Source organism: Musa acuminata, chromosome BXJ2-1 (genome assembly GCF_036884655.1).
Source record: "Musa acuminata AAA Group cultivar baxijiao chromosome BXJ2-1, Cavendish_Baxijiao_AAA, whole genome shotgun sequence".
In the NCBI taxonomy this organism is placed as follows: domain Eukaryota; kingdom Viridiplantae; phylum Streptophyta; class Magnoliopsida; order Zingiberales; family Musaceae; genus Musa; species Musa acuminata.
This window is the reverse complement of record NC_088338.1, coordinates 18,079,460-18,096,083: the sequence shown is the minus strand read 5'-3', so window position 1 is coordinate 18,096,083 and position 16,624 is coordinate 18,079,460. Positions and strand designations below refer to the sequence as shown.

The 16,624-nt window shown below is 38.7% G+C and overlaps 1 protein-coding gene across 1 annotated transcript; it reads left to right on the top strand.

Moving 5' to 3' along the window:
• Positions 1-227: 227 nt before the first annotated feature.
• On the top strand, positions 228-16,390 carry LOC135599041 (uncharacterized). The gene is made up of 3 exons (XM_065093701.1): positions 228-1,340; positions 9,994-10,301; positions 15,787-16,390. The coding sequence occupies exons 1-3, from the start codon at positions 358-360 to the stop codon at positions 16,137-16,139; spliced, it is 1,644 nt and encodes a 547-aa protein (XP_064949773.1). The 5' UTR covers positions 228-357; the 3' UTR covers positions 16,140-16,390.
• The last annotated feature ends 234 nt before the right edge of the window (positions 16,391-16,624 follow it).

The window sequence follows — 16,624 nt, the reverse complement described above, 5'->3', positions numbered from 1 at the left end:
AAGCTTAAATTGATATTAATATTTTTAAAAATTAAAATATAAAAAAAATCCAAAAGTTAGTTAAAATAATATAATATATCTTGGATATTTTTAGAAAATATTTTTGTTCGAATTCATAATTAATTTGAGTTTTTATATATATATATATATATATATATACACACACACATTGGAATGGCAAAGATGCTATTTCCAAACTTTATAAGAATAGATATGTAAAAGCCTCCCCCACACCCCCAAAATTCCAACGCAAAGGCCAGAGCTTTGAGGTCTTCCGCCCCGTTGCGCTACGGAATCCTAGATTTCGCCTAGCTTATCCGAAACCCTAACTCTCAATCACCGAAACCCTAAAAATTCATGAAGAATCCCAAGGGATCCGGCGGCAAAGGCCCCTCCCAGAAGGGCCCCTCGTCATCCTCCGGCGGCGGCAGCCGAAAGTCCCGATGGGAGAACGACGACAAGTCCCCCTCCGAATTCCTCGCCCCGTCCTCCGATTCCAAGCCCTCCAAGCCCAAGGCCTCCCCGGCCCTCGTCCCCAAGAATCACCTAACCTCTCCTTCCCCCGCCGGGCTCCGCCCTTTCCATCACCCCGAACCCGCCGGGCCCCCGCCGCCTCCGTCCTACGGTTTCCACAACCTCGAGCGGCGCACCATCGTCCTCGCAGACGGCAGCGTCCGGTCCTACTTCGCCCTGCCGCCTGACCCGCCGATTGACCCTGCTGCTGATAAGTTCCCGTACGGCAGCCCGGGGTTTGGTCTCGGACCGGAGACTGCCCCAGGGTTGGGGTTCATCAACCACTTTCCGCCACCTCCCGGAAGGAGGTTCAGCCCCGAGGACTTCCGTCAGCCACCACTGAATGGCCGTGGCCCTGGGCTGCAGCGCGATTACTGGGATTCTCTTGGGCTTGATGGTCCTCGGGGTCCCTTGGAAGGTGGCCCTTCCTCATTAAAGAGGAAGTATGGCGGGGAAGATGAGTTCTTGTGGCACCGGCAGCATGTCATGCAGCATGGGAACCCTAATGGTATCCATCTTGGCCCGTCAGGATCTGGTGTAGATCGGAGGGATTACTTGGGTGGCAATGGCAGCCCTTTTGGGCGGGATCATCATGATGAACCAAGGTTATCGAAGCAGATGAAGCTGGGACGAGAAAGTTATGAGGAAATGACCCCACGTAAGACTCGCCCTGATGATGCACCCGCTGTGGTTTTGGATGTGGATACCCAGGCTCTGAAGAGGGCTTTCCTTAGGTTCTCAAAGACGATTAATGAGAATTTAGCACAAAGAAAAAAATATTTGGATGATGGAAAGAATGGACCTCTGCACTGTGTCGTCTGTGGCAGGTTCGATCACATTGAGATATTTTTTCTTTCCTATTTTGTGTTCTTAATTATAAACTTTCAGTTTAATTTCTTTATTGGTTAGTCTTCTCATGCATGCTTGGTATTATGCTTCTAATCCTCTATAAATTTCTGCAAGGCCTCCTAGCATTTCTTATCTGTTTACGTGTTGATATATGTGAACACTTCACTGTGGTTAGCTTATATTCTTCATTTGTTATGCATTGCTGCACTTAGTTGTCATCCTTAGGTCTGTTATGAGCATAGTGTACGTACAAATTCATGATCATCCATTAGCATACATATTATGATGCTGGTATGATTTATTTTGATACAAATTCATGAAAATCCATTTGCATACATGTTATGATGCTGCTATGATATATTTTGGTTGCAACCATAGTTGACCACATTTTCTGAATCACATTTCTTTTCTTCTCTCCCTCCTTTTTCTATGTTTACATTATAAGCCAATTCCTTTTTTGCAATATGTAGACTTCAAAAAACATTCAGTATAATTTGTGCCTTTTTGTATTTGTTTTAGATATATAATTGCTTCTTGTTGCTTATTGGCATAAAAAGGGTATACTCGGTGCATGAGGCTCCTGCCAATGTGTGGTCTAGAGAGGGTTCATGTATGCAGCCTTATCTTTAAATACTTAAAGAGGCTGTTTCCACGACTCGAACCTTGGTCTCCCGGGTTGCAAAGGAGCAACCTTATCATTGTACCAAGGCCCGCCCTCTTGTTACTTAATGATATATTATTCAATATTCAAATTGTGACATAATAGGCCTATAGATTTTGTATTTGACATGACCTTGTTTAATCGATGATTATGCTTGCTAATTTTTCTTGTTTGAATGATTACACTCCTTTGATGTACATCTATATTTTATAGACTCAATGTTTGCATGATTCTATTTGTATAGAGGTAATTATGCATGCTAGTTTGCAGTAATTTAAATAGGCGCTCGGGTGCTCGCTTAAGCGCTTGGGCGAGGCGAGGCGAAGCGAGGCCCGAGCGTCTCGTGTGTGCACCAGGTGGTGCACTTCAATGAGGCGTCGCCTGGGCGCTCGCCCAAATGCAAGTGCTGGGCACTTCGGGTGAGCGCCCGACTATACTAGGTGAATCGAATCGGTTTAAGGCTGGTTCGGTTCGTAGTTTCTTACCTTAAAACCATGCTTCACTCCTGCGCGAGCTCGAGGAACCCTAGCGCTCCTTCTGCCTCCGTTGCCGACACTTTCTGTCGCTGCCTTCGCTGCAGATGCAGCGGACCGAGCCTTCCTCTGTTGTAGACGGACAAGTCCGACGGCCCCCGTAGCTTCCTTTTGCTGTTGCATCCTTCCATTGTCGAGGGAGAGGACTACAGGTTCCTTCGCCACCGACGGACGCCCTCTGGAGCTTCCGTCGTTGTCGCTACTGTTGTCTGCAGCTTTCATTGCTATCACCACTACTGTCTGCAGCTTTCGTTGCTGCTGCTGTTGTTTTCCACAGCTTCTGCCGTTTCCGCTATTGCTGTATGCAGCTTTCGCCATTGTCATTGCTACTGTCCGCAGCTTCTGCCGCCGCTGCTGGTACCATTCGTAGCGTCGCTGTTGCTGCTATCGTTCGCAGCGCCATTGCTATCTCTGTTACTGTTAGCATTTTTTTCTCTCCCCACTAACTTTAAATAATATACTGTTAACAGTATATTAAACCATTGTCGCTGTTGTGGTTCGCAGCTCTGTTGTTAACAATAATTTCTCCCCCTCTAACTTGAAGTAATATACTGTTAACGGTATATTTTTAATTTAATATTATATTTTAATTTAAATAATAATATTTTTAATTATATTATTTATTTTTTAATTTTAATATTTCAGAGAATATTTTTTTCTCCTCTTCTAACTTAAGTAATATACTGTTAATCGAATATTTTTAATTTAATACTATATTTTGTTTAAATAATTATATTTTAAATTATATTATATATTTTTTATGTTTTAATATTTTAGAGCGCCTCGCTTTGCTCGGACGAGCGCCTAGCACCTCGGATGTTTTGGGACCTTGGTGCCTTTTGGCGTCTAACGTTTTTTAAATTACTGCTAGTTCGTATCCTTGGGCCCACTTGAGATTTGCCCACCCCTATTTTTTCCAAATGTCTTAAATCCCGAGTTTCATTTTCGTTAGTCCACCGGTGCTAGAAGATCCAGCACATGAAGATTTGGGTTTATGTTCTCATCATGTACTAATTATGCTTTTGGTGGCTCTTTAGTTTGGTGTAAATGACTATTAGTTATATAATTAGGCGAGTGGCTACTAAGGACTTGTCTATGAGTGGGTGCACCAGCACTCTCCTATATGAATATGTTGCAAACAATCCAAGAAATGAAAGCCCATCAAAATTGGATGGTTTTTGGTATGCTTCATGGTCTTTTTCACTCGATGGTGAAAGGGAAGGAGAGGGGGAAGAAACATAGAGAAGGAGAAGATGGAGGAGGAGGAGAGAGAGGGGGGTTGTCGGGTTTAGAGAGGCTTGATGAATGTCTATTGGGAGGGTAGCTATCAGGCAGGAGGGCAATGGTAGAGGAGGAAGAGAAACTGGGAGGGTGGGGGTTATGGTGGAGGAGTTGAAAGAAGGATGGGACAACGAGAAGGAAGGAAAGGGGGAAGAACTAGAGAGGAGAAGAGGGAGGAGGAATCGAGTAGGAGGAGGGAGAGGGGGGTTGTTTCGATTCAGGGAGGCTCCATGGAGGGTAGGGGCTTTCGGGGAGGCTCGATGGTTGCAACGACGGTGGAGGAGGGGGAGGAGAAAGAGGGAGAGCATGGTGGGAAGGAGAGAGAGAGTTACTACAAGAAGATGCTGTTAGAGGGACGTCGTGTGAGAGGAAGCCGCTCACACGTCATTGGAGCGCCTCCTTTGCCACAAGAGAAAGCCGTTTGCATGCCACCACTCCAGAGAGGAGGTCAGGATCGATCTTGTGTCTGATTGGAGGGTGAGTGATGGTTCATCTGGTTCGATCAAACTAGGATCCCTCTCATTTGGTTCGATCAAATCAGGATCCTGCTCATATGGTTCAATCAAACCAGGATCCCGCTCATATGGTTCGATCGAACCAGGATCAGTTTAGGCATGCGCCTGAGCTGTGTGATGTCTGGGCTCAGGCATGCACCTAGGCCACACCCAGTTGCAGCACTTGCCCGACCTACCATTGAGGCCTTGCCTCGCCTGGGCACCTGGTGACTTGTAATTACGAATACCTAATTCTGTTTGCTGGGATGTGTATGCATATGATTTCTTTTTCTTTTTTATTTGTAATTTGATTTCTTGTTGATTTGGTTGTTCAACATTCCATCTGTTCTTATGTCCTCATCTCTTCTAAATTCAAATACTTGTCACTGATTGTGCAAAGGTTGAAACTGGGCTGCTTAATATGATATAAATTATTGAAGGCAAGAGGGTTAAATATGTTAGATGTCATCTGCTCAGAATAGATATTATTCAGATTTACTTCTTGCTCTCTGTATGCTTAGTAAAGACATAATATGCTAGGAAGTCTAGAGTCCACTGAAAATAGATAGATAACTTTTATGTTGTTGGCAGTGTGGCAGTAGCACTGGGTGTTAGTTGGAAGATTGTAGTTCTCTAAATGTTTCTTCTAGTATGCGACCATCACACATTATCTTTATCATGCTGACCTGTGTGTTCTGTGATCAACACAAAAGTCTTTAATACATGCATATATGATCTGACGTGACGGTATAATTTACCAAAGTGTTTGGACAAATTTTGTATCTAGCTACGTCTCCTACTTCTACTACCTTTTTTATCATTTGCAATCAGTTAATAGCTTGGATATCCATTTTCCAGATATGAACATCCTTTTGACATTCTTGAATGTCACCAAATATTGCATCTTTGGAAGTGTGCTTGTGCTTGAGTGCCAAGTAATACAGTTTTGCTAGAGGTGGTAGTCTTACTTGAATGTTTTAAATCATCTGCATTTCATTTTTCCAGGGTACCTGTTGTGTTTACGGGTCAGATTCAGATCAAAATCTTGATATATTGACTGCTTGGGTATTGCTCAAACGTACCTTTTGTTGATTATAAGGTTAAAATTGATGTTATCCGGCAGTTTTTTTGAGGGTTTTAAAATAAGGGATTTAATTTAATTCATTAACCGAACCCGATGTGGGTATCTGGTCAACTGAACTTGGCCTGTTAGCTGATTAGGACAGGGGGCTAGCTATACCCTTTTTTTTTCATCTCTACCTCTGAATTGCTGTACCGCCCGAGTCAGTATGGTATGGCGGTACATACCAGTCCTACTCGCCATCGAGATGCAACTCGCCCGAGTCCTTGTCGGCATGCCCCAGCGTACCATGTGTCGATGTACCAATACAGACTGATATGTACCGTATCGAAAATCTTTGAGACGGGTCCAGTAACTGCAATGGGGAACCCTGATCTCTACCTTGCCTGACCTGGTCTATTCCCGATCCATATTTTTGCTCCCTGTTGGCCGATTCACTGTGAATTGGATCCTACTTATGCATCATATGAACACGTATCAATTCTTCTTTTCATGTTGAAGTTTGGAAATCTTCTAGTGTGCATCGTTTGGTGCAATTTTAAGTACATTCAATCTTTTGCAAGGTACATCACATGACTTTTGCTACACTATTTTGCATTGGTCATAGCTGTGTAATATTTCATTTGTGTTTGTGCCATTGTATGAGTTTGTGCCTTGTAATGCCACTTTGATGTGTATGTGCAGATTCAGTTGCTAATCCTTTTAGTGAATCAATGTCTAGATTTTGATTTACAGGAAAGGAGATTTATAATGAATCTGTCTGTATAGCCTGAATTAGATTTGAAAAAAAATAAATTATTTTTTGTTCAGTCGTGATTGTTACAAATTGGTCTTTTCTGGCAGCCAATGCTAATAATTGATTTCCCTTTTAGATCATTCTGTTTGTTCATGAAATTTGGACACCAATTTATATGTTTTTTTTTTACATTTTTTATTGTTAATTGGAGGTACTGGACTATTCAAATGATGAATGATTGTCTGTTTTGCAACTTGGCTCGGCAAATCAGATGAAGGCATTACTGGATATAATTTCTGGGCTGACATAGTGGCTGAAAGTAATGAGTCCTTAATTTGGTTCTTTGTTCCTTTTTCATATTCCCTCAAGAATACCTACATTTTTTTTTAAACTTTAGCTGTATAATTACAAAGTTGGTGGCCAAGATTATTTTATAGCCTTCAAGAGGGAATTTGAAAATAGAAGTGAAAGAGCATGTTGCATAAATTATATTTGCCATTATCTATGGAAAACTATTATAAATCGAGGGAGACATATCCTTTTTCATTATAATGTGCATGAGGTGTTGGAAACTCGAGTGCTGCTTCTCTGAATGGTTTGTGTGCTTACAAATGTGCTTACATATGCACTTTCGTACTTGAACTTTGTAAATACATATCCAATTCTTTGACAATGGCGCTTTGTCTAGATGGGAATTTGTACTGTGAACAAAGAAGGCTTGATGATTAAGCTGGGGTAGCATAGAGTTTATTCTTGTATAACAAATTCAGCTGAATCCTTAAATAGGCAAGTGTCACAGTCTGTTATGTTTCTACACCACAAATTACATGGTATTTTCTTGGTTAGCCATGCCTTTTAGTTTGTAAATTCTTGTGTTTCTATCGTGACACTTCAGTTTTAGGGTTTCTGCCTCTCAGACAACATTTAGCTGCTGTAACTTTGTGTTTGTTTAAGATTGTCAATTCTAACTTTGAAGATTATTGGCTTTGTTAAATTGACAATTTTCACACAATATGATCAAGCTGCTGATGTTGCTTCAACAGTTTAACTAAGGTTTATTGCATTATAGCTGTCTAAAGAATTTCATGGTACCTTAGGCCACTTTGTGCCGTCATACTCATATCATGATTCTCAATCTCTGATACTGGTCCCTGGCTGGACTGTTATAATTCTCGGGCATATCGGTACATTGTATGCTAGTTTGTGCCATGGTACTGGTAAGGTGGGCAAGAGAAAGAGAAAAAGAAGAAGAAGAGGAGGTGAAGTACAACTGGCAGTAGACAATGGGTGGACCAGCTGTGCAGTGGGCAGCGAAGGCTTGCCCTGCACACAGCAGGAGGGCAACAGCAATTGCAAGAGAGGGAGTGAAGGTTTAATAGGGTTTTCAAATAAACCTTGAACTGGGGTTGAGCCACCTATAATGGGCTGGTCCATGACCTGGATCTCTGTCAGACCGGTATATACTGTTCAAGGTCCTGACAGTTCCTTAGATCATGTTCATTATTATGTTTCTGTGCCTGCGTGTATCTCTAGATGTACTGAGCTTGGTTCTGTATGCATCCTCCCCCAATTTTCACACCAATGTGCATAGGCATGTGCTGGCGTAAGTCAGTTAAGAGAGCATGGTTCTTTCCTTTGCTGGCATTGGTGTCTTAGGCATTATTTTGACCTTAGGTTTTGATTATTGATGTTTTGTGCAGAATCCATGTTGGTTACAATTAATATTCCTACAGGTTTGATAGGCACTGTTTTAACCTTTAGATTTTGATTTTAGATGGTTGATTGGTACAATCCATGGTTATAACTATCAATATTCCTTTCCTTTGGTTTTAAGTGTGACAGTTTGTGAATCTAGATGGTTGATCAGTATCTTGTTTGCCAACCCATGGTTGGTACTGTCTATAATTCTTTATTTTGTGTTTTACTCTGGCAGTAGTTCATATTAGTTGTCATATTTACTAGTTTCATCTTTCTTGTGGTTCTTCTCCTTTGTATTAGAATGGCAAATGTATTATAATGTTTTCTTTTTGTGGGCACTGTTGTTTCTTGAGCTTTTATGCTCATGTAAGCTTTAAAGGAAAATACCATTAAATGTTTGCATCTCAGTGAAAATTGTATTCCTATTCGTTGTTGTCATTAATATTATTGATGTTATTTTTGTTGTTAGTAATAGTGGCCATGACTCAATTAGGGTTTGCTTGGGCAGCAGGATTTGTTTGGAAAGCTGTTGTAATTAAATAGAGCAATCATCTTGTTGGAAAGTTGGAGTGTTCGTATTTGCTCATATATGCCATGGCCAATTCTTTTAGCATATTCTTTTTTCATAGTGCAAACAGGTTTGTAGCAACTTTTCTATTTTACTTATATCTTCTATTGTGACAAACTATGCTTTGAGATTTCCCAGCTTAGTCTCACATCGGATGTGCGAGGAGAATTGATTATATTTATAAGGCTAGATGAGTTAATACTATGTTTGGATTTAAGCATTTTGAGTCATATGGTTCCAATTCCATGTTTATCAACTTAATGTGTCAATCTTCCCATTTGATATGAAAGTGGATCTTGTATTGAGCAGTGTGAGGATCAAGTAAAAAAGGATTATTTATGGATGTGGCCGGAAGCAGATCACAATATGGAATCACCATTGAGCTAAACATCATTAAGGTTTTATTCTGGGCCATGTTTGGACCTTAACAAAAACATCAAACCTTAAACAAGGGATATTGTAATACTCCAGTGTAGTTCCACATCAGATGTGGGCAGATGATTGATTAGGCTTAAATGAGCCCTTTACTATTAACTTGGGGGATAGATGATTGTACTACTATTATCTTGGTCTTATGACCCTAGGTTATTAAAGTTAATGGTTCAGTCTTATCTTGCTCAGCAATTTCCAAAATGTTTGTTCTTATTTTTAAATTTAGATTAAACAAGAAAGGTTGCCCTTGTGATTGAGTAATTTTTTTTTCAGTATCCCGTGAGTGTTTATATTAGTTTGCTATCATTCAGTTGAAGAACATTATATGTTTGAGTTTGCATGTCAGAGGAGACATTTAGAATAGTATTTCTGTATTTTGTTGCTTGGGGCTTCTTTCTGTGAGCCTCAATTTTCTCTTGATTGTTAAATTGTATTGGGCTACGATTGCTAGATTTGTTGCTAATCATGGACAAATTCTTTTAGCATCATCCGGTTCTATATTGTTTTAGTTGTGATGTTTTCTCTGCATAATGAATGTGTTGTTCTTTTTTTCTCTCCTCCAATTCCATTCCCCTTGGGTTGTGTTGGTATGCTTCTGTTGATCCTCTGAAGGGGAAACTGGAATGGAATGTTTAATTTTTCTTTTTTCTAGATGCAATATTTAGGATCTGATGCTGCTTGATCGGTTGCTTGACATTGGTCATCAAACATGTCATGAAATGAGTACCTGTTTGAAATTCTTCCTGCCATTTTGATGAACTCCCATAGTCGTTATATGATTACAGCTGTTCAGCTTGCTCATGCATATTCTTTTGTTCCTCTGTTGGAGGGAGATCTCTTGTCAGAGGAGTTATATTGACTTCCTTTTTTCTTTCTCTTTGGCATTAGATAACTATGTTGCAGAATAGTATTTTTCAGTTGCTGATTTGGTTGTCAGATGATACTTCTTTTGGTAGCACATTGGGGTGATATTAAGTGTGATATAACCCTGAATCTAATGATTTAGTGAAATTGTTTGTATTAATATCAATCAGGAGGATAATATTTCTTTTCATTTGTAGTGCTATGCTTTAATTATTGGCTTCTAGTTCACTAGGGGATCTTTAACTTTTTTGTTATTCTATGTCCTTGGTTTGCACAATTACAGGGCCTCTAAAGACTTCGCTGATGTGCATGGGCTTATCATGCACACATACAGCTCACAAAATGCCGACTTGCGTGTTGATCACCTTGGGTTACACAAGGCCTTGTGTGTGCTTATGGGATGGAATTATTTAAAGGCCCCTGAAAACTCCAAGGCATATCAATTATTATCTGCTGATGATGCTCAAGCAAGCAGGGAAGACCTTATTATATGGCCCCCAACAGTGATAATTCATAATACAAGTTCAGGAAGGAGAAAAGATGGTCGCATTGAGGGTATGGGTAATAGAGAGATGGATAATATACTTAAAGGTATATATGATTACTGATTTCATATTTCTTTGAATTATAAGGACTAGAGTACTTCGAAGAAGAAGAATCAGTAACTGCGACCTTTATATCTTTCATGCCTCAATTGTTTGCTCAAATGTTGGTCAGTCCAAATTAATCTGTTCAAGTCGTGATTTTTTCGACTTGTTGAGACAGTATTAATGAGGTTTTGGTAATTGCTCTGTTCCCACTATGTCCCTTAGTTTTTTCTCTTCTCCAAGATAAGTCATTATCTTATCCTAGCCCCTAGGCAATCTGCTTCTTGTTGGTTCTTGACCTATTTTATGATACTTCTATATACTACAACATGGTTTGTCTTACCGATCCGTACCGGTTTACCGATCGGTTGTCAGTACGGTATGTACCGACATATCAATACATAGTATGGTGGGGCATACCAACAAACTAGTATGTATTGTCTATACCGATTCCTTATTGGACAGGTAGATACTGCCCGTACCGAGCGGTGTGCCACGGTACAGTGAACCTTACTTTACAAGACCATCCTCTTAAGCTGGTCTTTTCTATCATAACATAGATACATGTATGTTTAATTCTTACTTCTCGAAACCACGTTTTAGTTCTCTCCCTTGCTTCCATTCTATGATAACTGTAGTATTTGTCATGACCCATAGACATTTCATGACTGCTCCTGTAAGGGTATTCACTTTGGTTTTATATTTTGGTTAAAAGTAACATTAGGGCTCATTTTTGTGATCATGTATCGACTACAAAAATAAACTTCTATGAGCTTTATATACTTTTTCTGCATATAATGTTTGAACTTCAAACAAGGTCTTTCTCTTTCCCTCAGACTTCATAAGACTTGTAATTTACATAATCAATACCAAGGAATCAAATACTAGTATCAGTATCTGTCCTGTAATCCTATTGGAGAGGTATGCATAAGATGGTCCTGTACAGTGCACCTTTGAAAACAAAAGAGAAGTTTATTAGAATGCCAGTATTTGTCCATATAGTTGGTTCATTGATGCACTGATACCTTGACAGATTGGTATGTATTGACTGCCATCGTCCACGGTTTCAGATAATAGGTTCACTGACTATGCTCTACTAGTTTGATACTGTAGAGGTTTCCTGGTACACTGACAACACTGATTGGCAACAACACATTAAATGATTTTTAGTAAGTATTTACCTCTTGGTCCAATATCATTTATGATAACCGACTGGACCAGTACGGTACCATTATACCAGGTATTTTATTGACCTATGTCACTTGGGATGCGTTTGAGAATACATTTGAAATGTGCAGGGAGGGTACAATGCACATTTCATATGTGACTTGGTGTTTGATAATTTCTTTTCAAATCGTAGTTGGCTTAGATGCTGGATTGCAAATGCTCAAATTGTATTTCAGCATTTGCGGGATGTTTATGAAATTTTTTAAAATTTTCAAATACCCTATGACATTCTCTAAAATCATAGGATTGCCACTATGTAATAGAAACACTAACCCTCATTTTCTTTCTCCCTCTCTCGATTTTTTGTCGTCGCTGACTCCTCTCATGTCTTCTCTAAGGTGGAATCTTATTTATTTATTTTCAAATATTATTTTACATTCATTTATATAATTATATTTTTGGGCTGTACAATTTTTTTTTATAAGATTACATACATTCATTTATTTTATTTTATTTGTTTACTTACTAATTTAAATAAAAATATGTATTTACTTTTGAATAAATATTAAAAATGTTAGAAGGGTAAATTTGTCATATAACATTCAATGGACTTTTGGAATACAATATTACCAAGAAACACTTACGTCAATAAATACGTTTTTCATCTATTGTCTTCAAAGTATTCCACAATTGTACATTCACTCAAATCCCTTTCTCCAAATGTACATTAAAAATACAAATGTGTTCCCAAACACACTCTTAGTATCAATGAGCACTAAAATGAAAAAAATAAAAAAATGAATGTTATTGGTATATTGTTATTTTGCATGTGATTACCTGCTAGGAAGTTTCTTGAAGTTGTTGAGGTATCTGAGTTACATAACTAAATTATTGTGGCCAAGCATTTGCATGATCAATCACCATTTGCTAGCCAAGCTTCCTAAAAGTGGCAGAAAATTTAAGGGCATCAAAAGTATTATCACATCACTTTTGATGATTATCCAAGTTAGAGTAAAGGCATTAGGCACACTGACTTTAGGTTAGAGTGTAGTCATTTCTGTTTTTAATTTAATCTTAATTTATAATAGTTTTTCTTTAGGATTTTTAGCTGAATTTTATCCAAGGACTATCATCTTGTACCAATCACCCATTCCTGGTTGGTCTGATATGTATCTGTTGGTACTAGTGGACTGACACAGAAGGAGAAGAGGAAGGAACAGATGGTGCTGGTTGGAGGAAGATGGAGAACAAAGGGGAGGCCATGGAGGAAGAGGAATGAGAAAGAGGAGGAAGATAAAAGGAGGAAGATGAAGGAAAAATAGGAAGTGATGGAGGAAGAGGAGTGAAAGGAATTGGTGGTCACAGTGGGTGGTCCGCATATTGGTTCACTCACGGACTGTACTTATCGCCCATTTCGTATCAGTCCAGGCAAAATGGTGTTCTATGTTTTTATCTATGTTAGGTAATTTTATCATGTTAGTCTTATTATTTACTTTTAGAACTTTTTTCTCTTCTTACATATGAGTTGAGATTTGTGAAAACAGAAATTCAATCTTTGGGATCTGAGTTCCAAATAAATGTAAGATAAGCAGTGAAATAAGGTGTCTCTGGTGGAGTTTTATGAACAAAAATAAGATTTCTTTGGCCAGCTGCCTTTTTAAGTTGGATTTATTATCTGAGGGAAGGGAGGATTGCATATGGGTCTCCCCTCCCTTGATTATAAAAATGCTTGTATGTAGCTAATAGTGTAATAAATTTGGCAAATTCTTGCAAGAATGTCATTCTTGCTGTATGTTTGCTGTTGCTTTACTATAGCAGCAATAGATCTGCTGTGTAACACTAAAGTAGCCCCATTTGTCAATTACACAAGCTTATGTTCATAAATTTTATCAACCATGTCTTTATCATCATTTCCTTGATCTGATATTTATTAGTGTTTTTTGTTAATAATTATCACCAGATGACCACACTTGCACTTTTGTATGTGCTTCTAATATTTTGTCTTCATACTTAATGTCTACTGATCATAGACCAATATTAGTGTTTTTTGTTAATAATTATCACCAGATGACGTCACTTGCACTTATGTATGGGCTTCTAATATTTTGTCTTTATACTTCATGTCTACTGACCATAGAGCAATATTTGGAACATTGATAAATGAGGATGTCCCTTTGCTCTTATTTTACATAGCATGGAACTTAGGTTTGATTATCATTACTTGAAGTTGATGGGCAATTTGCAGCATCACAGGATGCTTGAATGATCACCACAGCAAAGTGTGGTTGGGCAGTAGTGCTGTTTTGGATGTTAAGCATTATTTTCAAATTTAGATTACCATCTAGCATTCCACAAGTCATTGTCTTGGCCTATCAGAAGAATGCACATGCATGTCCCTAAAAATTTGTGCCTTTTGGGATGTGCAAATGCTTAAACTGCACTTAGATGTTACCCTTCCTCAATGTCACCCTTCTGATGCTTTTGAATGTTAATGTTGATACCCGGGACTTGTGTGAATATGCAAGTTAAGCATTTTTTATGATGTATGCAGACAAAGGGTAATTTATCTATGATGAATGAATATACAATTAGTAGTATGGTACTGTCTTTGGTAATGGCTTTTTGTATATACTTAGGCTGCTAGCACATGCTTCTCATGGAGACAACTTTTATGCTACAGATCACCGATTAGTGGTGATGAATGGAGTGTTGGTCTATTATATTGTAGATCACACGGGCAACAAGTTTGATATTCCCTGTCTGTTTCTGCATGTCATGTGATATGAGATGGGCAGAACTATTATTCATCCAGTCTACAAAACAGTTTAAACATATTAGATGTACTCATGCAGTATCTTGATTTTGCAGAATACTGGTTCAATAATATGGACCTGTTGTGTCCCAAGTAGATCTCTTGTTTGTTGTTTATTTATTTCTTTGGTTTTCTTTACAATCTATTGCATTGTGTCATCCAGACGTGTAGTTCTTCTCCAGTAAAGTAGCATTTGATGTCGACTCAATAGTGACAATGGACTTACATAGAGATATGTAAAGTCAGGTTATCAGCAAGTTGACCTTTAGGATCTTTAGCTAACTAACCTGAGCCTCTGATAAAAGAATCTTGCGTCTTTCCAACTTACAGAAAATAAAAACACCTGAAAATGATGACAGCATATCAGGCGAATTTCCCTTATATATGCTTTTTTTTTCCTGTCTGCTTCATCTCTGTCACAATAGCTTTCCAAGTGCTTCAGAATTTCCTGCTTTAGTGAACCTACTCGAACTCATCTCCAAGCCATAGTTCATAGCTTTCTCCTGTTTCCCCAAGTAAATTATTCCAACATCTTCTTTACATGCTCCTTTGCTTTGGGTTTTTCATGTTTGACCAAGACTTACTACGAATCAGATCTACTGCATTTAAGTAATGACTAATTGGTTTTTTAAACTAGCTTCTTATCTTGATTCCAATTTATCTTTGAATCTGAATGTTGACATTCTTATACTATTGGTACATGCTAGATAACCTTTGAATATAGTAGTACATCATTCTTTCTTTGATCTCTGTAGCTTGTACCAACTAAACCTGTGTGCTGGATGCTTGTATTGGTCTGATTTTTTCAAGGATATTCATAAATACTCATTTGTAGATATGCCATATGCTGAATGATGTGTTTGCATCTAAAGAGAGACTATTGTTGCTCTTCCCTGCCATATTGAATACAAAGAAGTCTGATTAACTTTTGAAAACTAACAAAAAGATAAAAAGATGAGACGGAATTTGTTTGGCCATGTTTTGGTTATCGTCTCATTATTGATGTCATATTGACTTGAGGTATCTTCTTTAAATGGGCTGTGTTACAAAATAAGATTAGGTGCGTACTTGTGCCAATTGAGAAGTGCAAGTGTACAAAGCCTTACCTCTAAATATAGAGAGAATGATTTCATGACTCGTTCTCCGGTCTCCCAAGTCATAAAGGACTGTTGTACCAAGGCCTGCCCTCACAAACTAAGATTAGGATGACACATATTTCTTTTTCAGCAAAATCTCGAGCAATAAAGGCTAGTGGTATGCACTAGCACATATGGATTCAAAAAACCTTTCAAGGTGCTTTTTGATATTAGTAATAAAAAAAAAACACAATAGTCTACGACCTTCACCTTATAAATTACATATTGTGAACTTTAAGTGTGAGATTTCTATTCTTCAATGAGAATAATAGTGACACCAATTATTTATATAGAAAAGGATGAAAGTGCCTTTTGAGCACTTCAAGTCACTACCATATTATATTTTCTCTTCATATTCTTGGGTTTATTTTCAGAACTAGGTTTTGGTGGCGGCAAGTCGAAGTCAATATATGGAAAGGAGGGCCACACGGGTATCACAATGGTGAAATTTGCAAACACTCAAGCTGGGATGAAGGAGGCTGAGCGACTGGCAGATTACTTGGAGAAGGACAACCATGGGCGTAAAGGTTGGGCACGTGTACAAGCTTCTCAGTCCGGTGGTGATGATAAGAATCCCACACTGGTCAAAACTGATGAAAAGACTGGTGAGAAGAAGAGGGTCCTATATGGATACCTGGCAACCGCATCAGATCTTGATAAAATTGATTTTGATATGAGAAAAAGGGCTGTCATCAAGAGCAGAAGGGAACTCGATCTATCTGACTAGTGCAAGACATCCTTCAGATTTTGCCATGAACCTGTGCTCACTGCTGGTGTTCTTCATGTCAAGGGAACATGTGTTTCTGTGCTTAATTTCCTCTAAACAGATTGCAATGTAATTTGGAAAAATAGCTACTTGGATCAGGATGGCTCTGCAGGTTCCCATATATTTGGTTTGTTGTGGATTTTACCTCGGCTACGATAGATGTAACTAGGACCATTTTTAATGTTATCGAAATATGCCATTTGTGCATTCAATTAGATGTTTCTGGGTGTGATCCACCGATGCAGCATCAGGGAATCATCAATCACGATTCAAGATGTAGGTTGTCTGTGATATTTGTCTGCTGAGTCTTTTTATTGATGATTGAAATTTGGGTTTTCTTTCCTCGGGTTCGCAGGTTTTGCTTACGGGTGACTGTTTCACTCTGCTGCCGTGATGATATGAGTAGACCTGACCATGATTCTGGAACCATCGGTTCCGATTTCGCA

Coding starts and splice junctions, on each gene's coding strand:
- LOC135599041 (XM_065093701.1), top strand. CDS start 358: ATGAAGAATCCCAAGGGATCCGGCGGCAAAGGCCCCTCCCAGAAGGGC. Junction 1,341..9,993: donor CACTGTGTCGTCTGTGGCAG/GTTCGATCACAT, acceptor GCACAATTACAG/GGCCTCTAAAGACTTCGCTG. Junction 10,302..15,786: donor GATGGATAATATACTTAAAG/GTATATATGATT, acceptor GTTTATTTTCAG/AACTAGGTTTTGGTGGCGGC.